The sequence below is a fragment of the Ambystoma mexicanum genome, chromosome 1p (genome assembly GCF_040938575.1).
Source record: "Ambystoma mexicanum isolate Mex_15411 chromosome 1p, UKY_AmexF1_1, whole genome shotgun sequence".
NCBI lineage: Eukaryota > Metazoa > Chordata > Amphibia > Caudata > Ambystomatidae > Ambystoma > Ambystoma mexicanum.
In genome coordinates, this window is record NC_090921.1 from 777227576 (window position 1) to 777251039 (window position 23464).

At 48.7% G+C, this 23464-nt stretch overlaps 1 protein-coding gene across 4 annotated transcripts in view; it reads right to left on the reverse strand.

The window, feature by feature from the left end:
* Positions 1–23464, reverse strand: part of GATAD2B (GATA zinc finger domain containing 2B) — an 851520-nt gene that overhangs the window by 644149 nt on the left and 183907 nt on the right. Inside the window, exon 1 of one of the 4 annotated variants that reach the window (XM_069651310.1) lies at positions 17097–17325. The exons of 1 other annotated variant lie outside the window; for it this stretch is intronic. In XM_069651310.1, the coding sequence (XP_069507411.1) occupies positions 17097–17206 (110 nt within the window). In that variant the 5' untranslated portion in view covers positions 17207–17325. Of the gene's footprint in view, positions 1–17092; positions 17326–23464 lie in introns of those variants that run through there. 2 more of the 4 variants (XM_069651301.1, XM_069651318.1) reach the window with 2 other exon arrangements.

A 23464-nucleotide genomic window follows, 5' to 3' on the forward strand; every position in this document is an offset into this window, starting at 1 on the left:
GTAAGACCCTGAAGGCACTTAAAGACCAAACCTAAGATCGTAAACCAAATTCTTTGATGCACTGTAAGCCAGTGGAGGATCTTCCGATACTGCAAAACAGTCGCATTTCTGCGCAACAAGAAAATCAGTCTAATAGCAGAATTCTGAGCAACCTGCAGTCTCTGAATTTTACATTTTTTAACCCCCAAATGAAGGCTGTTAAAGTAATCTAATTTGGAATTAGTGAGTATACCCACCACAGTTGGGCGGTCCTTTTCAGCAATAAGAGATAAAACAGGCTTTATAAGTTTGAGTTCGTCGTAGCATACGGATGTCACTGTCTGGCTAACATGGAGACTACAGTCCATACTCTACTGCGAGATACACCCAAGAATTTGTACTGCATCCGAAAATGTTGTTGGGGCCCCAAACAGGGAAGGACACGGAATGCATTGTATGGCACCCATTACCCTTTTCTTAGAACCAAGTAGAATTACCTCAGTCTTTGATGAAAATGTTGTGGGGCCCCAAACATGGAAGGACACGTAATGCATTGCATGGCACCTATTACGCTTTTCTTAGAAGCAAGTACAATTACCTCTGTCTTTGACGGATTTAACTGGAGTTTATTTTCCAGCTTCCAGCTTTTAATTTTATTCGTAGAGGATACAACGCAGTCTGTTGCCTCTGACCTTTGGTTAAGTTGTACATAGATTTGGGTGTCATCAGCATATGAATGATAGGACAGACCAAAATCAGATGATTTTCAACAATGGAGGAATATAAATGTGGGAGACAGAAGCCCCAATTTTAACCTGCAGAGTATGATTAATTAAAAAGTATACAAACCACTTCAGAGTTTCGTCTGAAACCTGAGCCACCGATGACAGCCTGGAAATAAGAATCTCAAAATTGACTGTCAAAGGAAGCCAACAGGTCAAGCATAACCAGCATTATGTCCCCTTCGTCAGCAGCCACCAGTAGATCGTGCCAGACTGCCAAAAGGGCCGTTTCAGTGCCATGGCCCGGTCTGCGTCCCGACTGAAAAGGATCCAGAATTGTATGTTCTTCCACATAACACTGCAATTGACCAGTCACAATCTTTTCTAAGAATTTTATGGGCCACAAAAGGCTGGCTACTGGAGGTAATTGGAAAGAGTTTTGTGATCCAATGTTGGTTTTTTTCTAAGCAGCAGTGTGAGACGATTTCTTTAGGTCCAAAAGGGACACACCATTGTGCCAGTGAAGCAATCAAAGTTTGAATAACCCCACCGAGTACATTGGCATGCTGCTAGGCCAAATAAACTGGAATTGGGTCATATCCAAAATTTGTGGGTTTAAGTTTACCCAGTAAATTTACAATCTCCTCAATTCCAACAGGAGATTACATGAATGTAGGACATGGTGCAACCATATTCAGTTGGACATTTTTTTTCCGGTGTAAGAACAAGATCAATAGACCGAGCATCAATACCATCTCTTATTTTGATTTTGTCCCCAAAAAAAGATTAGATTCATTAGCCATTTTGGCTGAAGTTTGCAAACTTGTATTAACTCATTCTGGGTTGGTGAAATGTTTTATAGCCAGAAACCGTGCCTTACGTCTGTTTTCGGCAAGATTTATTTGTTTTTGCAATGAAGAGGGTTTTGCAAGAGTAATCTCTTTTATATACCTCCAAGGACGATCTAGCCACCAGGCGATCAGCTGTGTCCCTAGTCTTAAGCCATCATTTTTCCTTTTTTCTATAATATTGCTTTAGACCTTTCAAAATTGTCACTATACCAATTATTATTCCTTCAAAGTTTTCATATTTTTAAGGGGAGAAATATTGTTACAGCTCCATTGTAACTGTGACATAAATTAGAATAAAGTTTGGTGCACTTGGCGGTAGATTGCATATGGAGTAAGTGCTGCAGTAAATCTGTGCCGGAAATAGAGAGCATTGCACCAGATGTTTAATCCGACCAGGATAATTAACTTTGCATACAATAACGTACTCCTAGTCCATAGTCTCCTTTCCTCCATACTGCATGGGCGTACCTCGTTAGGGACGGGAAACGCAACCTTTTTCACACAGAAAAATGGTCTTCCCCCTTGAAATTTAAATGCACACGGAGCAAAGCCCTGGATGCATGCGCTTCCCGTGACTCCTCCCACCGGCGCTACTCCTCAGTCCCCTTTGATGCATCGACAATATTAGGATTGCCCAATGACACAGATTGTTACGGGGAAGGGCAGTGGGATGTATGGAGGAAATGGGACTTTGGACTCGGAGTACATCAGCCACTACAGTAAGTAACTTAAAATTACTCCTGCGCCCTGTCCCCTTTCCTCCATACTGTATGGGCGATTACAACTGAATGCAGACCAGGGGAGGAGAGTTGCCCCTCTAAGAAAATAAGTTATTCAAAACTGCCTGGCCAACCGCAGCGTCCGATCTGGCGCGGACATTCAAGCAGTAGTGTTTACAACAGGCTGATGGGGAAGCCCAAGTCGTGGCCTTGCTGATCGTCTGCCATGGGACGTGTCTCTGGAAAGCCACCGCCATTGCCGTGGCTCTGATAGCGTGGGCATGCATGTTCACTGGCAAAAGCCTGTGTTGCCCCTCATGCCTCTGATGGCCATCATCATCCACCTTGCTATGGAAGCCTTGGATGCTCGACAGCCTTGTTTTGATCCTAAGGTTTTGAGGTCTTATAACCCCACGCCCGACCTCTGCACGTGCAGCAACCTGCCACAAGACACTAACGCTGCTGGCGCCTGATCCTCCCGACCGCACGCTGCTGAAATCAGCACAAGACAAGCTGTACCTAATGTATCGTTCACCACTGCCACAGTAAATGTCTGATTGTTGTTATACTGTGCCCGCACATTATTCATAGCCCCATGATCGTGCATATATTGGGAACCTGTTATCAATATTGTTTGGTGCATAGCTAGTCATTGTACCCACCAATGCAAAATATACCAAATATCGCGTCTATCTAACACGTATCCATGACCTGACAACATTGCTAATTGTACTCTCCGACCTAGGCAAACTGATATCATATACCTATTGTGCAAACCGACTTTGAAGTATTTATTCTGCTTAAAATGCTGGAAAATGTACTCTGCATTAAATTATAACTGAAGATTGATGCATCTCAGCATATGCCCACTACCCCACATCATAGATCACTATGCCCATTGACCCCGTCATCTGCTCTTATATGCCCAATGTTCCAGCCCACTGCTGAACGCACCCACCAAGTCAGTAGTGTTCTCTGACCCAGGTAACCGCCCTGTGTGCCCAATGCTGCTATAGCGATTTGTGTTCTCTGACCTAGGCTTTGCTCCTGTGTGCCCAATGTTACTATAGCGAATTATGTTCTCTGACCTAGGCTTTGCTCCTGTGTGCCCAATGTTACTATAGCAAATTGTGATCTCAGACCTAGGTAGCTGCTCTTGTGTGACCACCCTAGTGGCAGTATCACTGTTTACCCTCCTGCATCATTGCAATTGCCTATTTCCACTGCCAGTCATTTTTTGCCCCTCTGACCGAGCCCACCGCTAGCCATTGCAGGCCTATAAAATTGTCTAATGCCATTGACAGCTATTGCAAGCATGCCTATTTGAAATTACTAATCACTAGACTTGTGCACCCGCTGGAAACAACTCATTGCCAGACACTAAGCAGCCCTTATAACTTAGCACACCTGGCACTAGCCCATACTCCTGGCCTAACCTGAGCTCAACTACTTGCTCTCCACTACAATCCACTACGATGTGCCTCACCATATTCAGCACTGCTATCATTATGTCCTCCCATAAATACGCACCATGCCTTACTATTGACAGAAATAATAGACTTCAAGCTAGACTACCCCACCTCTATGAGCCTATATATCACAGCAACAAGGCCTTTGACCACCAATATAAACCGACATCACGGTACACCAATCCACATCCTAACCCAACTATACCTTGCAACAATACCCCTCAGCCTAAAGTCATTCCAATACAAATCCAAAACTCACCCAAGGTAACCATTCTACATACTGCCTTGATCAATGCCAGGTCCTTAGTGGCCCCGCCACTGAAATAGCAGGCACTCTTATCCGATAACCTTGACCTCCTGGCAGTCACCGAATCATGGTTACACGAAGCTGCAGGACCTGCAGTCTCCCTAGCTATCCCTGAAAATTACCAATTAATTAGAATGGACAGACCTGACAGCAAAGGAGGGGGTTTAGACATCATAGCTAAAACCGATCTCGCTATCAGACTACAAACTTCATCCCCCTCAAATCATTCGAACTCCTCATAGCCAAACTGCCCATCTCCAAATGCCACACATTATCTACCTAATATACAGGCCACCTGGCCCCATTGGGACCTTCGAAGAGGATCTCTCCAGTCTCTTAGCCAATAACACGAAAGACTCCTCACAAATCCTATAACTAGGCGACCTAAACCTAGGATTTAACGACCCAGATGACAAACCAGCCCAATCTATAGCCACTATGTTAACTGAACATGGCCTAAACCAAAAGGTTCTCACCCCAACCCACAACAAAGGAAGAACCCTGGATTGGGTCGCCACCCTAAAAATTGTGATACCGCTATCACCAAATTTCCCCTCAAAACTGGTCAGACCACTACCTCATCGACTTTACATTAACCTTTCATAAACAAATCACCAAAGAGAAGATTATGGCACCCCCCCCACCCACCAGAGCCAAAAAAATATATAACTCCAGACAATCTCCTGCCATTGCTACTACCCACTATCAATGCTCTTCCAAACAACTAGCACCCTGAGCTCCTGGTAGAAAGCTACAATAATGCTATGAAAATAGCGCTAGACACCATTGCTCCACTAAAACTTCAAAAAAAGTTAACAAGCTCACCTAAATGCTTGGTTCACCCCACACCTAAAAGATCTAAGAATACAAAAAAGGAAACTAGAGTCTATATGGCACCATACCCCATCAGAAGAAAATAAACAAACTTTTTGCCAATAAATACAAAAGAAATCCTACTCACAAAATAAATCTCTTTAGTGTTGGAGGTTGCGTTGCAGATTCTTTCATTAGAGAATTGTTTATCATCCTAAGAGAGCTGGACTCCCCAGTATCACCACCCGACAACATTGCCAGAGACAAACAGTGGTGCACCAGCATCCAAAATGCCCTAGCAAATAAAATTAAAACACTCCAAACTAAAATTGCTATAAAAAAGACTCCTCAACTCCCACTGAAACATCTCCCATCACCATCCCTATGACTACCAACTCACCTGGGCCAGACCATTTCAAATAAAAAAAAATATCCATCTCGGAAACCGAAAAAATGATTGAATCCCTCAAACCCTCCAACTGTAAGGGTGACAGCTGCCCAGCCCAGTTAATTAAGGATGCCGCAAGAGACTTGGCCCCATTCATAACCAAACTGATCAATGCCTCCTTCTCCTCCAACACCATCCCAAGTAACCTAAAAGAGTCCTGGGTCCTACCCCCCCTCAAGAAGCAAACTCTAGATTCCGCCATTCCCACCAACTATAGACCCATCACCACGGTACCATTTCTCCTCAAGATAATAGACAAAATCCAGCACCACCTTGAAACTAACCAACTCTTAGGTACCCGCCAATCAGGATTCAGACCACAGTGCGGCACAGAAACAGCCTTAATTTATCTTAAAGCACAGATTGACGAACTCAATGACAAGGGAAACACTGCCATGCTATTCCTCCTTGACCTGTCGGCAGCCTTTGATCTGGTGGATCACGCAGTCCTGTGCAAACACCTGGCATCGGCTGCCCACTTGTCAAATGAGGCCATAGCCTGGATCCAATAATTTGTGGACAACCGCACAATGAGAGTCCTCTCTACATTGGCATCAGCGGACCCTATCAAAATAACTTGCGGTGTACCCCAAGGCTCCTGCGTCTCGCCAACTCTATACAATATCTTTACCAAGCCCCTATTCGACAAATTGAACAGACTGGGTGTCACCTACACTAATTACGCAGACACTCAGATCCTCATTCCCTTTTGGGCAATTTCGATGCAGATACGCCCCTGGTAAACAAAATATATCTCATCATTCAGGCATGGATGGTCACACGTGGACTATGCCTGAATGATGATAAAACCGAAATCCTACTCCTCGGATCCACTGCCAATTTTAAATAACTCGGCCCCAACTACTCAGCATTTAACATTGATGGCAATATAATTAAAGTCTCCAAAACAGTTAAAACACTAGGTTTTCACCTTGATTCAGCCCTAACACTAAAAAAACAAGTTAACTCCCTTGCATCTTCTACAGCCTACACGTGCAAGCTTATTAGGGCAAGAAGAGCTTTCCTCACCCAAGCCAGCTGTATCATTACCAATGCCCTAATACTCTCCAAACTTGACTACGGCAATGCTCTGCATTTCGGTGCTAACAAATACATCATTGACAAAATTTAAACACTGCAAAATAACACCCTTAGAACTGCCCTCAATGTACCCTCTAAAGAACACACCTCCAATACCAGAAGAAAATACAAATGGCTCAAAATCTGCGACAGAATCTCACTTGAGACAGCATCACTCACCTTCACATGTCTTAATAATGCAGCCCCCCCCCCACCAGGCAGCAAGAATTGTGAGAAAAACTTCAACTCACCCCACCAGAACAATCAACTCCTACTGCCTTCAGATTCCCAAATTTAGACTAAAAAATAAAATAAAAAAAACAGGCGGCAGCAGCTTCCCAGTTAAGGCAGCCCAATATTGGAACGCTCTCCCACTTGACATCAGAACAGACCAGTCCTACTATAGCCTTAGACAGAATATTCTCACGTGGCTACACTCCAATGACCCTCAAGATTAACCATGCACTTATCCATCGCTATTAACCCGACTGTACATATGTATATTCTTAACTGATTTATTGTGTGATGTAATATATATGTTTATACTATGCCTGTAACTAAGCTTTTAATAAATCTTGTTTTCCTGTGCTCTGTAGCGGCGTTACCTCTGGGTTTGGTGCGCCATACAAAATCAATAAACAAAGCGATGAAGGCATCAGATTTACGGAAGCTCTTTGTTCTGTCCAGATAGAATCTTAGAGCACGACTGACATCAAGACAGTGCAAGACCTTCTGAGACTCAGCCGTTGGGTCTGCAGTTAATGTGAAAGGAAGAAACAACCTTAGGGAGAAAGGCGGGAAGCGTCCTGAGCATCAACTTGTCCCAGTGAGACGTGGTATAGGGCTCTGAAGCCACCAGAGCCTGAATCATGCCGATCCTACATGCTGAAGTAAGTCCAACCAGAAGGGCAGTCTTAATAGTAACTAGCTGGATGTCTGCGGATGCCATGGGTCCAAATGGTTTGTGTGCCAGGACGCCCAGCACCACGTTAAGGTCCCAAACTGGATGTGACATTTGAGAAGAGGATATAATTTGGTCAGACCTGCTAAAGGTCTTTTAAGCACCGGATTGAAGAGGAAAAAATACTGAATTCTTGTAGGCTCCTATGGCTGCCAGATACGTACGGCAGGTGTCTACCTACGCACCCAAGTGAGCCAAATGCGCAGAGAAAGATAACACATTGTCCAGTGAACATGTCAGAGGCTCAATCTTGTTCGTCTTGGCCCAGTGGCAGAACCTGGTCCACTTGCTTCTGTACTGACTCATGGTGGAGTCGCTTCTTGCCCCCCTGTACGATTGCCAGGTTGTCCTGTGACAGGTGCAGATGCTGAAGGGTGACCTATTCAGGAACCAAGCTGCCAGGGCTAACTTCTGCAGAGTGGGGTGAATGACTGTGCCCCCCCTGCTGCGAGAGTAAGGGGGCTGGCCCCCGCGGGAGGCGTACCAGAGGTTAGTCCGAGAACCAAAGTCTTGCCGGCAACCATGGCACTATCAGGATGAGTCAAAGGCTCCGACTCTCTGACCTTGAAGATGGTCATGTGAATCGGAGGAAACTTGTACGCATTCATGCCGTGCCACGGGATCTGCAACGAGTACCCCAGAGATCCCCTGCCTTGCCGCAGCCAAGAAGCAAACCGAGGGCACTCCTGTTCATGGTGGCAAATAAATCTACCTTAGGGTGACCCTACGTGTAGCAGAACCTCCCCAGGACCTCTTTGTTCAACTGCCACTCGTAGTTGTCGCTCCCCAGCCTGCTGAGCCTGTCTGCCTCCAAGTTGGACCCCTAAAACCCCCCCCCTCCAACCCCCCTTGCAGGTGGACAGATGATAAATTAATGTTGTTCGACAGGGCCCATTCCCACATGCCGTTGGACATCTGGCAGAGCAGAGGGGACCTGGTACCTCCCTGCTTGTTGATGTTAATACATGCAAGTGGAGCAGTCAGTCTGGATGCAGACAGACTTGCTGTTGACCATTGGGAGGAACGCCTTTAGGGCAAGCCAGATGGCCATCATCGAGCCATTTAATGTGCTCCAGCTGTTCCTGTCACAACTATACTCCGTGGACACCGTACTTGTCCAGTGTAGCTCTCCATCCCTCTAGGGGTGAGTCTGTGGTAATAGTGAGCTCCAGAGAAGGCTGCCTGAACAGTCTGTCCACCAATAGGTGGGTCTCTGCACTCCAGAATTCCAGGTCCGGCTGAGGTTGGTGTGGTATGCTGATAAGAGCAGCCTGGGAGCCTGTCTCCTTATTCTAAGAGGCTGAGAAATGCAGCTGCAGCCTCATTTTGGGTCGTGTGTGGAGATAAGCCGCCATAATTCCAAGCAAGTGCTCGTACCACCATGCTGAGGTCACTGGTCTGATGAGGAAATTCCTTGTGGCCGTCCCGATTGCCGTGATCTTGGCTGCCGAGGAGAAGATCCTTGCCGCCCTCGCATCCCAAATTAGCCCCAGGAATGTTAAGGACTGAGTGGTGAGTACCTGCTATTTCGTGAGTTTGATATAGAACCCCAGTTTGAATAGCATGTGCATTAGTGCTGAAGCTGTACAGCCTTGGGTGACTCCGCTCAGACTAGCCAGTCGTCGAGGTATGGATAAAGGTGATAGCCCTCTGCCCTGAGCAGAGCTGCTGCCGCCGCGTTCATTAGCCTTGTAAAGACGCTCAGATTGTAGGGGGTACTGGGAGAGACTATGCAACCTGAACTATGAAAATACATTGAAAGGCAACACGCGGAGGGAGATAAGCCGGGCAGATTACTAACCTGGTTGTATAAGAGTGAGATACCCTGACAAGCAAACAATCAGTTCAGTGCAGGGGATGGATGGACAAATGCTAGATACGCAGGAGGGAGTGAACAAAAGCTTTCTAGAGTTCTACAAGAGACTATATGCGGATGTTGGGGAGGGAGAGGAGATCGATATGGTGGAAACAATAGAAGACACCGGCCTTCCCAAACTAGAGCCGGCGGATAGGGAAAACTTAGAGCTCCCCATCACGCTAGAGGAATTGGAAGCAGTGATCAAACTCTTGCCCACTAGCAAAGCACCTGGGGCAGATGGACTCCCTTGCGAGTTCTTCAAAACGTACAAAGCGGTGTTACTCCCCCCATTATTAGCGATGCTGAATGAAGCGTTGGACAAGGGGTCGCTACCGGAGTCCTGAGGGAAGCGATTATTATTCCGCTCCTTAAGCCTAATAAACCAAGCATGGACTGCGGGTCATACAGACCGCTAGCCATGTTTAACCAAGATAGGAAGATACTTGCGGCAGTGCTGGCGAATAGGCTGAGACCGGTTATTCACAAACTCATAGATCCGGACCAGACCGGGTACGTCCCGCATAGAAACATATCAGACAATCTCAGATGGCTCCATCATGCCATAGAACAGTCGGAAAAGGATCCTCAGGAGACTGCAAGAATATCATTGGATGCAGTGAAGGCCTTTGTCTCCGTCAAATGGCCTTGGTTGATGGCGGCCTTGAAGGCGTGTGGGATTGAGCCCAAATACGAGGTGGGCTCAGCTGCTGTACAGTAAACCATTAGCCCGCGACAAAACAGGGGCAACAATCTCAGATTGGTGGCAACTTGGTAGGGGCACCAGACAGGGATCCCTGTAGTCCCGATGTTGTTCATTTTAGCACTGGAACCCCTGGCGATATATCTGAGGCAACAATATGGGGAGGTGGGGATTAACATGAAACGAGGACAACATCTCATAGCAATGTATGCAGATGAAACGCTATTGTATTTGAAATATCCTGAAGAGAACCTACAATATATCCTGGAAATAATGGAGCGGTATGCGACGTTGTCTGGCATAACGGTGAACCCCAGGAAATCATGTATATTTCCCCTAGGTAGATATAAAGGGATACCGCGGGAGAAACTACCAGTGTTACCAATACAATGAGAGACCGGGACGTTTAGATACCTGGGAATTGATGTAGATCACTTCGTCGAGGCCGAACAGAATACAGAGAAGGCGGTAATTAACATTGAAAACAGCATGAGGATCTGGGCAAAGCTCCCTTTCACTATGATGGGTAGAGTGGCATTGCTAAAGATGGTGGTGTTGCCTAGGCTGCTACACTATTTTGTGAATATACCGTATTGGATACCAAGGTGATTCTTTGTAAAAATCCATGGAATATGTAGTGGGTTCATATGGCACAATACCAGGAACAGAGTACAACTATGGAAATTGCAGAACGCGTATGATCGAGAGGGCATTAGATCGCCCAACTTCGAGATTTACTATCTAGCCAGCCAATTACAATACATGGCGAGGTGGTTATCGGAAGACTCCACATCCGAGTCCAGATTGTTGAGGAAGGAATATGGTCCGTTTTTCCTGAAAGAATGGATATGGGTGCAGAAGTCACAAGGAGAGGGAAGGCCAGGAATGTTGGACTTAGGACGGAGGATATGGCAAAGAGCCTGCTGGGTCATGGAGAACCCACTCCCATGTTCCCCACAAATACCGCTAGAGGCATTGAATGGAGTGGATGAACAATTACGGAAGACAGTCCGGAAATACTGGGAACCGATAGGCATAGCAATGTTGGGGGGTATGTCTGGCAGGAGGGGAAGGTGGTAGAGTTCAACGCACTGGTGGAAGACACTGGCTTACATCGCGGACAATATATCACGTATACGAGACTGTTGCAAGTGATAAGATACCTGGTCGATTACAGTGTTGGAAAGCCAACCCGACATGGTCATGGAAACATTTTACGATGTGTCAGACGGAGGCCATGAGATCGCCCGAATTTATGAGCTATTAATGTCGAGAGTAATTGAGAAGGTGAGCCAGTTGCGACGGGATTGGGAGGAGGAGGCTGGGGAACCCAGGAGCGACGGGTTGTGGATGAGGATAGAGATATCACAAAAAAAAAGTGTCTAGGAACGCGAGGTTGCAACAAATCCAGTTGTATATTAACCACAGAGCGTACATAACCCCTCAGAAGATTGCAAGGTTTAAGAATGCAGGAACACAATCATGTCCTAAATGTGGAGAAGAGAATGCAGGATTGGTACATATGTTCTGAGCATGCTCAGTAATAAGGAGATTCGAGGGGGCGGGGGGATATCTCGTTCTCCGCCATGAGGTGGGCTAAGGCTAGATGTGGAATTGCTGTGGGCGTGCATGGCGGGAGGGTTTCCCAGGCCGCATAAGCAAAAGCATGTGAGTAAACTTAAGGACCTGGCTTATATACTGGCTAAGCGCAGAATAGCCATGAACTGGAAATCACGTAATAGGCCGAGAGTTGAAGTGTGGTGGCACAACCTTTGTAAATGGGCAGATGCAGAAACAGTGGTGTGGAGCAAAGCAGCTAACAGAGGGGGGAGGGGGGTAGAAGCTGAAACATTGATAGCCTGGAGACAGTAGCTGCGCTATCGGGATCTGCCCAAATGGACCCAGTGGATCCTCGGCGGGTGAGGGGGAAGAGGTGTCCCCAGTTGAAGTGGTAACAGACTGTGGTGTGGGGTAGGCTTAGGATAGGGGAGGGGGGCAAGGGGGAGGTGGTGGACACAGCATAGATATAGCACGGAAGACTTGAAATGTACAAGCGTTGTTCACAGATTTTTTTTTTGGTTGATTTTAGTTTGTTGTTAAAATTAATTTAAAAAAGTAACAAAATACAAATTCAAAAAAACCTTGTAAAGACCCTCGGGTCAAATTAAGGCTAAACGAGAGGACCTTACATTGAAAATGAAAGCCCAGGATCCTAAACCTCAGGAAGGAACGATGGGCTCCCAAATCGGGACATGTAGGTTAGCATCCTTCAGATCCAGGGAGCACATCAGTCTCCCCCACACAGTGTCTCCGCAATGAGTGCTGGAGTAACCATCTTGAACTTTTGAAGGGGTAGGGAAAGGTTCAAGGAAGAAAGGTCTAGAACAACTCACAGGCCAGCCTGGTTCTTTTTCTGAAAGGCGAATTTCCGGGAATAGAAGCCCATGCCTCTCTGCGAGGCTGGAACCTCCTCTACCGCCTGACTCGCAACAAGCAAGCGGATTTCCGCCAAAAGAGTTGCCATCCTAATATGTGGGAGTGGAGGAGAGGAAAGAGGAAATTGAAGGATTGGCAGACGGAAGCGCGTTAAAACTACAGTGAGGATCCATGGGTTCGCGAACCTTGCCTTCCAGGTATTGAAGTGAAGGGCAAGCCTCCCCCCCCACCCCCCACTGGAGACTTGTGGCCCATGGATGACGACATCACAACCTTTCCCTCCGAGACTGGTGCCTGGGGTGGGGAGGGGGAGGTCAAAAAACCCCTTGTGGGAGGATTTGTGTTGCTTGCGCCTGTACTGGCTAGGGGACCAGTTGGGCTGTCTAGCACGCCACTCCTGAAAGCCCCCCCCCCAAAGCCACCGAATGGACGGGCTCTGTCAGAGTGGTGGAGACTCTGGCTGTAGGTTTTAGGCACCTGTCAGGATTGACAAGGACTTAGTTGTCAGAGAATTACTTTTCTTTTTGTCCTGTTCCTCATCCGTGGTCTAGTGGAAGAAGTGCCCTCCCTCAAATGGCAGGTCTAGAATGCGCTCCTGCACATCAGAGTTAAACTTGGTTTCCTTGAGCCAAACTGTCGGCCTCATATTTGTGGCGATACAAATTGATCTTCCTGCAGTGTCGATGTGAGCGATTCCATAATGTCTTGGGCCAAGATTTTGTCCTCTGCCAATCCAGCCCTTAAGCTCTAGGAGGAAATCCGCAATCTCCCGCCACAGTTTTTTGATTAACTGCCAACAGCATAGCATCAGCATTGGCCTGGCGCAGATGGAGAGTTGGATTAGAGAATCTTTTTGCTGTATGATTCCAAAAGCTTTTCCTCCTTTCCTAGGAGTGCAGAGGTGGGTGCTGGTGATTAAGACTGTGGCTTGGAGTAAAGGGAGGCTGCAGCTGTAACAGATGAATGCAGTTGAAGGTGTACCGCCAGAATGAGGGAGTCCCCCTGCGCCTGCCTAAACTTTGCATTGAGGCGTTTATTGGTAAGCTGTGTTGAGTGCGGTTTTACCCACCCCTTCTTAGCCAGGGCTTCCATGTCCTTTTGTAGAGGGATGCCAGATCTTGTGGCTAGAGAATGGTTAGCACCTCGGCCAGAACTCCCGCTTCAGGTTGCGGAAGAGTATGGTATTTTGCTAAACCCGCCAGACTCTCGTGGAAGGCCTTAGCTGATGGAGTATTCTGGTCCTCCTCTTCCATGTCGCCCGCTGTCTCCTGCAGGTTGGAAGCTGCGGAAGGCGTGCTGGGTGTGGGAAGCTGTGGCGTGCTGACTGGCAGAGCCACCACGATTGGTATGAGCGCTGGAACCAGGGGCTGAACTGGAGTTGGGGTCTGAACCACGGTAGGAGCCTTGGGTGGTCGCGGAAGGAGTATGTCTTTGATTACCCCCCTAAGGATGGTGCCCATCTGCAGTGATTTCATGAGGGTAATCAAATTTTCGAAGAACCTATCCTCTCATACAGCAGAACAGACTGGTGGCATAGCAGCCGGGGCCGGTGGCTTGCCGCCCTGAGCTTGGAGCTACGTACGGCCCCTGTGCAGGTGTGGTCGGGTAGGACGTGGACCAGGTCACCGGATTGGTCCAGTCCCACCTAGACGTGTGTTCTCATGCCTGCTCTCCGGAAGGAGGCGGCTCCGGATGAACCGCCATCTTGTCTGGCCTGAGGGCCATCTTGTCATGCCTGCTGCATGGTTCGTGAAGGGCCGAACCCAGTCTCCGCCTGCTGCATGGTGCGTGAAGGGCCAGACCCAGTCTCCGCCTGCACGCTTAGAAGCGAAGGCTCGGACCTTCTCTGCACCTCGGGTAGAGACCTGGGAGGCGGAGTGCCCTCGGCCATGATGGCGGTAGTGCTATGTATAGGCGCCCCCTCAGACGCGAGCCTGACAGTAAAGTAAAGCCCCCGGGGATGTCCCCGGTAGCAGAGCCTTGCGGCCCCTCAGCGCTGGAACCGGGAGGATCTTGCGACCCCTCAGCCTGGTAGCTCTAAGAGCCTCTCTCTCTTTGCTGGTCCTAGGACTCGGAAGGTCCCTCCCACTCAGGCGCTTCCCTGGGAAGGAGTCGCCCTTGCGGGATTCGGAACAGGGCACCTACCTTGGTCCTCCTGGTCTTCCTCTTCACATAATTACTGATGTCCTCTGGAGGGGATCGCTCCAACATCTCCCTCCACCTGACCAAGCGATTCTTGAGGGCTTGCGGGGTCAACGCGTCACATGCAGAACAGCCGCCCCAGCCTTGGTCGGGGCCAAGGCCCCAGAGGCAGAGCGTATGGGGACCCTGCATGGGGAAGGAACCATTGCACGCCAGACACCAGCTGAAACCCGCGTCGTCATGCCCCAGGGAACAGCGTGGCACGAGAGGACAGTCTTCAATGAGAATTGCTAGGAGAAAAACAGATCAAAAGGAAGTTTAGGGGAAGATTGTGTGGAATTACAAGGCCAGAGGCCAAACCCAGGAGCGCTGGTGAAGCAGTCCGTTCCAGTCGTCGCGAAAAAGAGGTTTGGCAAGTGGCACCGGTGGGCTAAGTCAGGGGAGCGCATGCTCCCAGGGCCGTGCCCCCACAGGCTTCTTAATTTAAAGGGGAAGACCATTTTTTATGGTGAAAAAGGTCCTGTTTCCCATCCCTAGTGAGGGACGCCCATACAGTGTGTAGGAAAGGGGGCGGGATGTAGAAGTATGGAGGGCTTCAGACCCTAGGCATCCAAGACGTCTAAGAAAAAGGCAGCTGAACCAGGAGGTGGATAACAGAGTAAAAAACGATAAGCTTAGTTGGGGGCGTATGATGGGTACAAACCAAGTGACTGATGTAGAGTCCCAGTCAAGAGAGTGCAAGTTTTTGAATCTTACTCCAAGATTGGGGAAATTGACCCCTGGAGGAGAGCTAGGTTTTACTAAGAATATTTTAACTAAGAAGGATATCAGCAAAGCGATAGGTGCCACGTGAGGCCACAGGACGACAGAGAGTGCTTTTACAGCTTTATAATGTATTTTGCAGGAGTATTTTCTTTGTAAATGCCAAAACAGTTACAATATTGCAATTTTTCATCAGCAATTATCCAAGATCGCAATGTAGTAGGAATACATTTCAATGGAAGTTTTAGATGAACCGACTTTTAACATGGTTCCCCAGTTCGGACCATAATGATGTGTGGGAATGTGACACAGGGTTGGTGAGGGGGTGGTGGGGGTGAAATAGGATGGCTGTTGAGCGAGGTAAGTGAATTACATGCAATCGTGCGTCTCATTTACAATGTGATGTGAAAATTAAACCGATATCCCAGCTACAAGATTTTAAAAACTGGGAACTATAGTTCTATTAGCCAAAAATAGAAGAGCCCTTCTACAGACAACTAAGAAGGCCAAATAGCAACTATGGGATACTGACCACAATATTCAGTCACGTTTTAGCTCACAGAGAACTATCGCTGTGGGCAGGACCAGAGTGCTAGGCAAATGATATTTAATTTCTCTCTAGCAAGGCACAGGGACCTAAACATTGTGAATGTAGAAACTGCTGAGTGGGTAACGTTCAATAGAACATTTTTTTTAGTCTGCCTAGTTATCAGAAGAGGGAAATATAGATATAGGTTGCATTTGCAATAAATACGTTTTATGGAGCACTTCCTGCCAGATTCACCAGGCTAAGCAATTCAATAATAGCCAACATGTATGGTGTCTGCTGGTAGTGCCAGTACATGGTGGAACGCATTGGCGCAGAGTAAATAGGGGCAACGTGGAAACCGCCCCCTTCTGTAGCAAAGTGGGAAGGAACACTCTTTGCCCCCATAGAAATGTTTGCACTTTTCAGCTGAAGAGGGACGATTGTCAAAACTGCAGGAGAAACAGATCGCTTAACAACCAGTGTACATATTGCTAATGCAGTGACTTTGAACAGTATCAGAGATGCACCTGCAATGTTCAATTCTTTAAAGTCAAGTGACAGTCCCAAAGGAGAAAGCTGTAAGGTAGCACAGAAGGTAGGGCGACTATTGGCAGCTTAAATGTTGAGATCATCCTATAAATCCTTTGGGTTATTTTAGGAATTCCTTCTGTAAAATGTGCTCTTGCACCGTTTCCACCTGGGAATAGAGCAGGAAGTTGTGCCCATGAATAGTGAAAAATCAAAAGTCTCCACCCATGATAGGATGAAGGCTTTTATGGGACGGGCTCATAGAAAAAGTAGACACACCAATGCTGGTCCGCTGTATACATGGAGATGCGGGGGCGGTGAAGAGGGGCGGGGGCGTAGTGTGAAGGTGCGAGTTCAAAATAGGAGGGGGCTCGGGTAGCACAGGAGGCAAGCCGAGGTACTCTGCAAATACTCGCGAAATCAAAAATAGTCCTAAGCAAACCCATGTGCTACTATCGCAGAATACAGAGAATGCATCTGGGTGGCCAAAAAAAAGATAGCAGCTTTTAAAATGACTGGGATCTGAAAGGAAAATTGGGGGCGTCGTTACCATGGGTATTGTTAATTGAAAAGCTTTAAAAAATAAACCGATTGGCCAAAACGTTATTTTTTTTTTTCACCTAAAGGGACGTGGACGACAAAAGCTGCTGCGCACGAACGACCAGATTGCACGAACGACTCCACTGGCGTCGCCAGAAGGGTAGAGCAGTAAAATGGAGTGAGCGAGGAATCAGGTGGGAGGAGACCCGCAGACGATCAACAGAAAAGCATTATGAAGGCAGACTTACTCACAAATGCACGACATGCGCCAATTCAGCCTTCCAAGCCCCCGCGCCTCCTCGCGGCATCACTTGGACAGACCGTGGCCCAGTCCCTGACGCCCACTGTTTAAAGGGGTCCATTGGAAAACGAGAGCCACCATCTTACGAAGCTGGCACATGATAGCGGACGGCACCTTGGGCGATCCCGGCTCCCAACCTTCAGCGTCTGTGTGCACAGGAATCCGTCGCCCCACGTGACCTGGCAGCAAGACAAATGCTGCCACAATGCATGCTGGCACGGGAGAAACCAGAACTGGATCCTGCAAGACCCCAGCTGCGACCACGAGGTCCAGCTGTGGAAGTTCCAATCGTGAGCATGACTGCCTCAGGCCCGAGGCCTTGCGAGCACAAGACCTCGGGGAATTACTTATGTTTTGGTTGATTTTACAGACTTCCTGGTTGGGGAGTGGGGGAGGAAGGGAGGTACAGCGTAATACAAACCCGTGCAATCTACAATGGCACGCGAAGCAGACGAGCGCTCCGAAAACTCACAATATAACGTGCTATAATGGAATAGATATTTGATGTACACGTCGGGGCTGCTGAAGACGTAGCACACGGTGGGTGGGTAAATGCGCATGCTACTGAAATCTGTAAAGTATCTGCAGTTTGTAGATAAAAAGCATCCCTGAATTGGATAATAGTAATGCCTTACTGTGCCATGAAGCCGATGAATCGTGACAACAAGCATTGCACTAATATAAATTGCAGTTTAACGCTAATCTACTAATTGTAGTAACGTTGTATTCGGAAAGCCAGATCTGCTCCAATACCTCCCTTAGTACTTTGAGAAGGGCAGGCATCCAAACACTGCAGGGCACCCCGGACCTGCACTTTCAGAAAACTGTCAATGGGCCTCATTACGACCCTGGCGCTAAGGGGTCTGCGCCAGCGTTAGCTGCGCGGACCCCTTACCGCCAACTACGAGTTCCTGGAGCGCCATGGTCATTTTTCCGCCCGCTTTTTGCGGGCGGAAAAATCCATGGCGCTCTGGGACCTTGGTGTTAATTACGCCACCGTATTTTACGGTGGCGTAATTAACTCCTTCCCCACTCCCATTGAGCCCTATGGGGCCGAAATGGGAATGGGGAAGGGTAAATGGGTCAATGGGGACTTACCGCCCCGCCGACCTCGGAATGGGGCGGTAAGTCCGCCATCCGCCATGGCGTAAAGGGACTTTGCGCCATGGCCGGAAAGTCCGTCGATGGCGGTAAAAATCCGCCAGGGTCGTAATGAGGGCCAATGAATGTCCACGGCCGTTGCCAGTATTGGGGAGTGGTGATCTATTGACCAGAACAAGTGCAATGAAGGTGACGAACGGGTGAGCGAAGAGAATGGAGGAGGCACCCCGATAACCGGGGCACGGGCCTTCCTCCTTCCGCTCTCTCGTCCCTCCCCCCACAGGGGCAGGGGAGAGGGCGGCAAGGTGAACAGAGGAAAGGGCGCCAAAAGCCCGCAAAAGCCCGTGAAGGGTAACAAAGGAAGAAGGAGGAGCTTGGGCTACATAAGCGGCGGGCACCCAGCACAGGAGCACTTGCAGCTCTTCCAGCAGCCGGGCGCCCGCCAAAATCGGAGGATTTCGTTTTCGTTCCTACACGCCATGGAAGAAGGATTTCGTTTCGGAGTGCAAGTGCCGTTAGTTTTCCTGTTCCTTGTTCGGGGGTTATGGAGAGAGAAGCGGTCCGGTTGGAGTGGCGGCAGAAATTCCAGCACAGGAAGGAATCCAGTTGCTCACGAGGCGGAAAGAGCAGGGCGTCTATTCGGGAGTTCGTCAGCTTTACCTAAGGTAGGGCGTGGAGTTAGCGCCACCCTTGCCGCGAGGCCAAGAGTCGGCAGGCATTTCCTCCGCTGGACTTGAGTTGGGGGAGTTTATGGCACGTGCGGGGCAGGCAAGAGATAACGCGAGCGGGGGCTGGTTTTTTCAGGATGTTGGCAGGGCTTATCTGAAACGGCTCACCCGGTTTTTAAATGGGCTGGGCTGGAAAATAAATAGTCCCCGAGCCTGGGCTTCATCGCCTCATATTTACAGACTTTTGTACTGGGGTTCTGCAAAATGTCCGAGGCCCCCGTCCAGCCAGTCAGGTGGCACAGCGAGCAGAGCGCTCGCTTTGGACATCTGTGCAGAACATGCTGACGCAGGTTCGAAACCCGGCGGGGCCGAACTCTTTCTTTCATCCGTCCGAGGTCGATAAATGAGCACCGCACACGTAGGTAAAAATTCGTAGCGCTATAAAAATGCACACTGTGCTAAGCCTGTTAGGAGGCTCTGTTGCGCAATGGATAGCGCGTTGGACTTCTAAGGATGCTGTGAAGCAATTCAAAGGTTGTGGGTTCGAGTCCCACCAGAGTCGATGTATTTTGGAAATACACGCGTTTGAAACTGCTGTGTATATTTCGTATCGATGTTTGTGCAAATTGTATCAACAGACTGTTAGTTCATCCGAGTGTTATTTTGATTTGAACTTAATGCTTTACTGGAATGAACATAATGAGTGGCACTTAATTGCGTAGATGCATAACTGTTGTATGGTACAGTGGTACGAAACGGCTGTAGCAAGCCCCCCTTTTGATAAAACGAAGGTTGTACTGTCAGGGGGGTGAAACCTTGTGCTGTGGCACCAGCGACTTTCAGGGGGGTGAAACCTTATGCTGTGGCACCAGCGAGTTTCAGGGGGGGTGAAACCTTATGCTGTGGCACCAGCGACTATTAGGATGGTACACGGCTCGTGAGCTAGGGATTTTCAGTGCTACAATCTGTAGTGGGGCTTGCAGTAGTATAGGTCATGGCGTCTGGGCATCACTGGCAGCGTTCTGTGCTATATTGGAGTGTTGGTAGATTGCTGTGAGTTGTTTTAGTTTGTACTGCAGCGTGTATGGTGTTGTTGTATACCGCATTGCCACCTGCCCTGGCATCAGGCGATATTTCCAGTTGTGAACTCTTGGCTAGTGGTGTAGGGGGTTGCCGTTGCCATTACAGGACATCCGTGTAATATTGCAAGGCATGAAGTTATGTAACCACCCCGCATGGGTTGCGGGAATGCAGGCTGTGGTAAATCTATAGAGCACTCCCAATATAAACAGCTCATAGAACTGCAAAGTAGTACATGACATGAGTTACCGAAATGACCCTGCGCTTTTGTAAGGTGCGAGTTTGGAATAATTCAGTAGCAGTGTATCAACGCGGGGCAACATCTTTAAGTTGTGAAGAGGTCTCCCGATATATGAGAAAAGTTGCAAGGGGCATGAGCGAGGACCTCCGCCACACACGAGGTGTTTCATAAGTCGGCGGTTGACGAGTGGGGGAACATGTGTCGTGGGTGATCACATGAATGTGAACTAGGATGCCTGTCCACGTTGTAGCAGGCAGTTTCAGAAGTTGGGAGGAAGAACATCGGATGGGGATGACTGTGAATTGAAGCAAACAGTGACGCAGTGACGTCAAGTAGCGAGTTAATTGGAACGTTCGGCTTGGTTCATGAGAAAAATGCGTCTGCGCATTGGGTGATTTTGTAATACAGGTGGATACACTTTTTAAATAATTTCTGTAAATTTATCTTGGGGTTGCGGATGGTCATCGTTGTGTTAGGAAGGTAGGTTGCTACGATGTACACTCCATGTCACCCGTTGAGCACAGGGCGCATCCCCAGTGCGGTTGTGGGGTTAAATTTTTGGCTATTTGCCGCTAGGCTGCGCATTAGCTATGCAGGAGAAAGGGAGTTCCTTTGAGGTCGCGCACAGCATGGTGGAAGGCCCCCTTTTGGTTTTAAGAACACACGGTTTCTAGGGCACTGGTGTGCTTACAAAAATGTCGTAGGGATAAGGGAACTGTACGCACTAAAATCAAGTATTATGGGCGATGTCTTTTGGGGAGAAAGCTTTTGGGCAAATCCTTCAATTGTTCTGCGAGTTTATTGGAGGAACAGCCTTAGTGCACAATAGCGCGTAGAGGTAGGCCTGTGTGAAGGGGAAACAGGAACCAGGGTGCCTCGAGCGGCTAGTGTGCCACTTATTCAAAATGTCGGGCTTCACCTGGTGCAGGAGGGTCGGCATCCGTGGTTGGGAGTATCACCATCAGTTTATGGGTTACATTTGTGAACAGAAGGTGTTCACAATTACGATCGCCTACATTACTGTCATGGGGCATTAACCAGCATGGTGGCCAGACGATGTCTTTCACCACGTTTGGAACGGATGCGCATAGCAGGTTTCCTAAAGATGGGATTAATGCGGCCATGGGGGAGTTATGACCGTAAAGACCGCAGGTTCAGTAGGTTTCACGTGGCGGTTGAAGGTCTGGCGAAGGGGTTAATCATGGCCTCCTCAAGGGAGTCACGCGCGAGCAGGGCCGTTGCACAGGGATAGGTGGGCTAATTACGGGCACCTGCAATCAGTAATTGTGGTACAAATTGCGCGGGGGCGGCGGGTGAATGAGGGCTGGCCTTGCGATGCTCAGGGAGAGCCGGCTGCATCGCAAGTTGCGGTACGGAGTCACGTTCTTTCGCGGGAGGCCAGCATCAAGTAGAGCTGCATGACAGGAGGGAGCCCTCACTTTGACATCTGGGCTGAACCTGGGGACACAGGTTCGATTCCCGGCAGGGCCAAACTCAGCTGTTCGGTAAGAATAAGCAGCGCACAGATACCGGAGGGTTCATAGCGCTATATAAATGCAGAAGTAGTTTCATCCCGCTTGGGAGCGGGACGACACTAACCAGACCGGAGTCCAGCACCTGGTCCGCCCGGATAAAATGCTGGCCATTAATCATATTGTATGATGTTAGCAGAGAGGCGGCTCCGCGTCAGGGACTTCTTGTGGGCCCCAGGGTCGAGATTTTAATGTGTTCACAATGGTTTGTATTTGAAATGAAGATGCGTGCCGATTAACATGACCCGACCAGGTACGGCTTAGGCAGCCTTTACAACGGACTAGGAGACAGGTATTGCAGTTGGTAGGAAGGCATCGGGTGTGCATTAACTGGCTGAAGTCTGTGACAGGATTATCAAAGGAGGACCCATTGGCAAGGTACAGGCACGAACAGTTTCGAGTTTTGATATTAGGGGACTTTTTGGTGGCATATGATCTGGCCGTAGGACCAGGGGCACATGCATATCTTATGTTCGGTTCCCAAAGTCGTTCAACCTACCAGCGCCTTCAGACCATACCGATGGGTTTTAAGGCGCTATATAAATGGAAAATAACATATCATAACATAATATGTCAGATACATAGTCTCCAGAACAGACAAGAACGACCGTGGGAGTACACGGTACGGCAGCCAGGTTGCTTGATGCTAGGGGCCTGTGGGTTGAATTAAAAATGCTCAAGTGAAACACAAGGGGGGAGCATTCTTGGGTCGGGAAAAATGTTATCGCAAAAATTTATATTGCTAAAAGTGGGGCGCTAAGGGTAAGCGAATTGGTGCCAGCCAACGAGAAGGGGTAAAGGTTTGAGTTTCCTGAGGAGCTGTGACATAGGGGTACAAGGAGAGCGGGTATACATGTTGCTGAGGAGATCCAAGACGGATCAAACAGGGAAAGGCAGAAGCACCATGTTAGGAGGTACCCGGGACAGCACCGTTTGTCCAGTAGGATGCGTAAGCGCGTATTTAAGGTTGAGGATTCGCACGGGGGAGGAGGAGCCTGTTTTGGTGCATAGCGATGGGTCAGCTTCAAGCCTTTTTCATTTTAAATAGGTAATGGACATGGCACTGGTGGAAGCAGGGTTCTCGATGGGGGTCTACGGGACACATTCCTTCGGGATAGGGGCAGCCACGTCAGCAGCAGGGATGGGCCTGGGAGCAGAAGCAATCAAGCTGATTGGGGGCTGGAAGTCCGGTTGTTTTAAGCGATATGTCAGGCCCGGCAAAATGTAAGATTAACGGTTCCCCCCCCCTCTTATCTCCTCTCAGTAGCATCGACGAAAGGAAGGCGACGGTCCGCCTGGGTGGTGGGCCTTTCGTTTGTGTCAAGCCAACAAGAGGAGTTGACCGCCGGGGAATACCGGGTGCAATGGCATGGAGTGCCAAGTATGGAGTGGGCACAGCTGCCTGGGCACGTGCGCAGACTCCTGAGGGAACATCGGAGGCCCGATGTTCTGGTGGTGCACCTCGGTGGCAATGACTTGGCTGGTTTGGGGAGGGGGATCTTGCTCAGGGAAATGATGTCTTCATTTCAGGAGTTATCGGCGGAAATGGGGGAGACCGAAATCGTGTGGTCAGAAATCATCTCGAGGCACGAATGGAGGGCCGCTGAGAGTCAGGCGGCCGGGGAGAATTCAAGAAGGAAGTTGAATTGGGCCATGGTTAAGTTTTGCAAAGGGAGAGGCTTTCAGCATATCAGACA